The following is a 2,500-nucleotide window of genomic DNA, read 5'->3' on the forward strand; positions in this document are numbered from 1 at the left end:
AGGGGGTGTGCTTAGCCCCATGATTTTTAATATATTGATGGACGAAATTGCAAGTTATAAATTTCATGGAAATTCACAAGTAATAATTTATGCAGATGACATTCTCATACAATGCAAATCAGAGGAGACTTTGAGTATCGTGTTGACTGAAATGTCAGATCTTTGTATATCCTTAGGTCTTGTGGTAAATGAGAGTAAGACAAAATATCAATCACGAATAGTTAGTGATAAAGAATTCTGGCTGAATGGAGTAAAACTAGAAAGAGTAACAATTTATAAATATTTGGGTATGTATATTGGGTTTGGTAAAATAATGGATCAAATTACCTATGTGAAGAACATCTGTACATCTCGGCTTAAGCCATTACGTGTTTTGTCAAATCGTGGTAACGGTGTTGGTATTCCAATATTAAGGTCTGTATATCTTGCCACTATTAGAAGTATCATAGACTACTCGGCTCCAGTTTTATGTAGTTTTTCAGATAAAGATCTTCGCCCCTTGGAATTGTTGCAAAACGAAGCTATGAGGGTAATATTAGGTTGCCCTAGAACTGCAAGGATTGAAATAATGCGAATGGAGCTGAATTTCCCGCGTGTTACTCAAAGAATAAGAGAGTTGGCAGTCTCCTCAATTATAAGACTGATTAGACAGAATGATAGGCATTTCAAAATTATTATAAATAGATATGTGAAAGGCGTTCCAGGATTCTTCACACTGAATGAATATTCACGAAAGCTTTGTAAAATATTGAATGACTATAATGTTTTTGATTTCTGTGTACTTTTGCCAAGTTCACGTCTAATAAAACCTTGGATTACTGAGAAAGTAGATATAAGTATAGAGCAACTTGATTTGAGAAAAAGGGACAGCAATCCCCTTGAACTTAAACAGCTGTTTTTGGAAAAGATATCTCGGTACCCAAAGGATACGGCGATTCATGCTTATTGTGATGGTTCTGTTACCGGATGTCGAGCTGGTCTTGGTGTTGTAATTAGAGAATTTTTTGAATTTGGTTATAGTACAGAGGAGAGAATATCTAAGCGTATTGGCGACCATAGCTCATCTACCACTGCTGAGCTGTTTGCCATATATGAGTGTTTGAAATTTGGAATTCATAAAGAAAAATCTATAATATGTTTTGTTGACAGTCAGAGTGCTCTTTTGGCTTTAAATGCCAAATTACCTTCAGATGAGGAAATAGTTACCAAATGCAACGAGTACATTTCTGTCATAAAAGGGTCAGGATACAGTGTAAAATTCGTCTGGATACCCTCACATTGTGGTATATATTTTAACGATGTTGCTGATGAATTAGCAAAACAGGGGTGCAATAAAGAATCTATAGATTACGCCACTTTAGTTAGTATGAGGAAAATAAAGTCACACATGGCAAGAGTAAGGGAAGGTTGGAATATTGAGATTGCTAGGGCAATCATGAGTAACGGCAGTAACAGTATGTCTCATTATGATTATGTAAGTAACAACACACGTTTTACTTATGGAAAGTCTTCAGCTAAATATGATGGAATTGTTATGAGACTTAAACTAGGCTATAAATACTATTGGGAATATAAGAGTGGAGAGGGTACCCCTTGTAAATTATGTGACGCTGCAAACTCACACACACTGCAACATTACATTATGGAATGTAGTTCTTTGGCAGAATTTAGGAATCTTGATGATAATTTTGAACAAATGGTGTGTTTTTTCATTAATAATAATTTGTACAAGAATATTGCAAATAAATTTAAAAAAACTGATATAAGGTACTAAAATTGTGAAGTTACTATATTACTTTTTATTTGTATAATGTTTTGAGTTTGCTGCAGTAATATAGAATTTGAAATGGAAGTGGTTGTTCTCTGTACATTAAATAATAGTTCTCCTTTTATGTGAAAACGGTCTGTAAAATGTATTTCATGTAAAAAATGTTTTGGTTATTTTGTAATGTGTAATGTAGCTTTCAAATTTATTATAACAGGGACTCCTCGTGGTTCCAAATACATGCGATTTCTGTGGCGCAAGGTAGCAGGTCGAGCGCACCTTCGCCTTTGGAGTCGTGGTGTTTGGCATCGCGGCGGGTCCGTTTTTGTTGCGGCGGGTTTTGGTGTCGTTTCCTTGTTGAATGATTGTTTTTGTGATGAATTTGTGAAGTGTGTGCATATTTTCTTGAGTCTTGGACGATTTTGTGAGGCTGGCCTCTTCGTGGTCTTGTTGTCGGCTCGCACCGTCGGGCCCAGAATCGTAATTGTCATTGCTTTATCAAATTATAACTATGATTAATTTATATGTAATTTCAGTCTGTGAAATAAATATATAAGGTTTGTGCTAATGTACTTTGGGTAAATGTGAAATTATTCATGTAGGTGTTTTCATTTGTAAAAACTGTTACTAATTGTATTTTTTGAGTCATGTAAATTATTACTAGGTTTTACCTTTGTATTTAGCTTTTGTTAATTTATGTATATTAAAGATAATTTATGTAAATTAAAGATAGAG

The 2,500-nt window shown here is 34.4% G+C and overlaps 1 protein-coding gene across 1 annotated transcript; it reads left to right on the forward strand.

The window, feature by feature from the left end:
• The first annotated feature begins 251 nt into the window (after nucleotides 1–251).
• Nucleotides 252–2,402, forward strand: LOC137620165 (uncharacterized). Its single transcript, XM_068350413.1, has one exon. It carries the CDS (start codon nucleotides 290–292, stop codon nucleotides 1,772–1,774), a length of 1,485 nt encoding a protein of 494 aa, XP_068206514.1. The 5' UTR covers nucleotides 252–289; the 3' UTR covers nucleotides 1,775–2,402.
• The last annotated feature ends 98 nt before the right edge of the window (nucleotides 2,403–2,500 follow it).

Source organism: Palaemon carinicauda, chromosome 26 (genome assembly GCF_036898095.1).
Source record: "Palaemon carinicauda isolate YSFRI2023 chromosome 26, ASM3689809v2, whole genome shotgun sequence".
Classification (NCBI taxonomy): domain Eukaryota; kingdom Metazoa; phylum Arthropoda; class Malacostraca; order Decapoda; family Palaemonidae; genus Palaemon; species Palaemon carinicauda.

Coding starts and splice junctions, on each gene's coding strand:
- LOC137620165 (XM_068350413.1), top strand. CDS start 290: ATGTATATTGGGTTTGGTAAAATAATGGATCAAATTACCTATGTGAAG.